The sequence below is a fragment of the Sinocyclocheilus rhinocerous genome, unplaced genomic scaffold (genome assembly GCF_001515625.1).
Source record: "Sinocyclocheilus rhinocerous isolate Xijiao unplaced genomic scaffold, SAMN03320098_v1.1 scaffold1048, whole genome shotgun sequence".
Classification (NCBI taxonomy): Eukaryota; Metazoa; Chordata; class Actinopteri; order Cypriniformes; family Cyprinidae; genus Sinocyclocheilus; species Sinocyclocheilus rhinocerous.
Window position 1 is genome coordinate 795,065 of NW_015649578.1, and position 1,118 is coordinate 796,182.

The following is a 1,118-nucleotide window of genomic DNA, read 5'->3' on the forward strand; positions in this document are numbered from 1 at the left end:
GAATCGAATCGTGAGTTGAGTGAATCGTTACATCCCTATCAATCAGTGTAAGTTTCTTTCAGTTGAAACAGCTCAGACTTACATTTTAGTCTGGGACTAGGCTTAAGCCTTGTCTGTGAAACTGGGGGAAAGTGTTTTAATTTACATATTATTATTGTTTAGTTTCAGAAAGTAAAGTATAGCATGTATGCTGCACAGTAAGCTACTAGTCAATTCTGAGCCTATTTATCGAAACCATACTGTCAGTTGATGTTGAATTCTTTGTCAAACCTATATCATATTAATATAATCTCCCAAAGGTATATCTTACTCTTTCTATGTGCAAATTGTTCAGCCACTCAAAACAAATATAATTTACATGTACGGCAGCAAAACACCTTGTTTAGTTGAAAATGATGGGAAAGCGTCATTTAAAAATTAAATACTACATTCTAAAAGTACTAAATACTAAATTACGACTGTTCTGGTGCAAGACATGTTGATTGGTATTTAGTTTCAGGTGAGAATAAATAGGAAAAAATTTAAGCAACATATAAATGTGTAGAATGTGCTTTAAATTACTCGACCTCCTGCATGTAATGTGTGTGTGAGTGATTTACCAGCGAATGTGTGGAAGAGCTCATTGGCGTTGTTTGTCAGGTTGTTCTGGTAGTACTCATCCTTCTGACTCGAGCGGATCAGCTGCGGCTGGTTCGCAGGAACTACAGGCATTGCTCGGTTCAGACACCTTTAGGACGTGCAATTCATCTATCTCAATTTACAAAAACGGGGATCTATTAAGTCTATGAATCTATTTTCTGGTCTAGGTCAGTCTCCTAACTTCGCATGCTTCAAACACGTCCGTGTTTAGTCACGTGACGCTCACACGAGCTCTCCATTGGCCGGTTGGAAACAGACGCTTTGCTGATTTGAGATCAGTTTTGCTGTTGCAGTCTACAATAGCAACATCGCCTTTACTGAGCTGAGTTCAGTGTCAAGTCTGATGGTTACACACCAGATAATGACTGACGGCGCAAACGAATTAATACATTTGGAAAATGATTTAGTATGACGTTCGAATAATGAGGACATCTGCTAGACAAACGAAATGTAAATATGATCCTAAATGAAAATACACA

At 37.9% G+C, this 1,118-nt stretch overlaps 1 protein-coding gene across 1 annotated transcript in view; it reads right to left on the reverse strand.

Annotated features, from left to right (window-relative positions):
* The window catches only part of LOC107710780 (peroxisome biogenesis factor 10-like), a 1,832-nt gene extending 981 nt beyond the window's left edge, over positions 1–851 (reverse strand). The window contains exon 1 of the mRNA XM_016515627.1: positions 600–851. Coding sequence (XP_016371113.1) covers positions 600–711 — 112 coding nt within the window. The 5' untranslated portion in view covers positions 712–851. The remainder of the gene's footprint in view (positions 1–599) is intronic.
* Between the last annotated feature and the right edge of the window lie 267 nt (positions 852–1,118).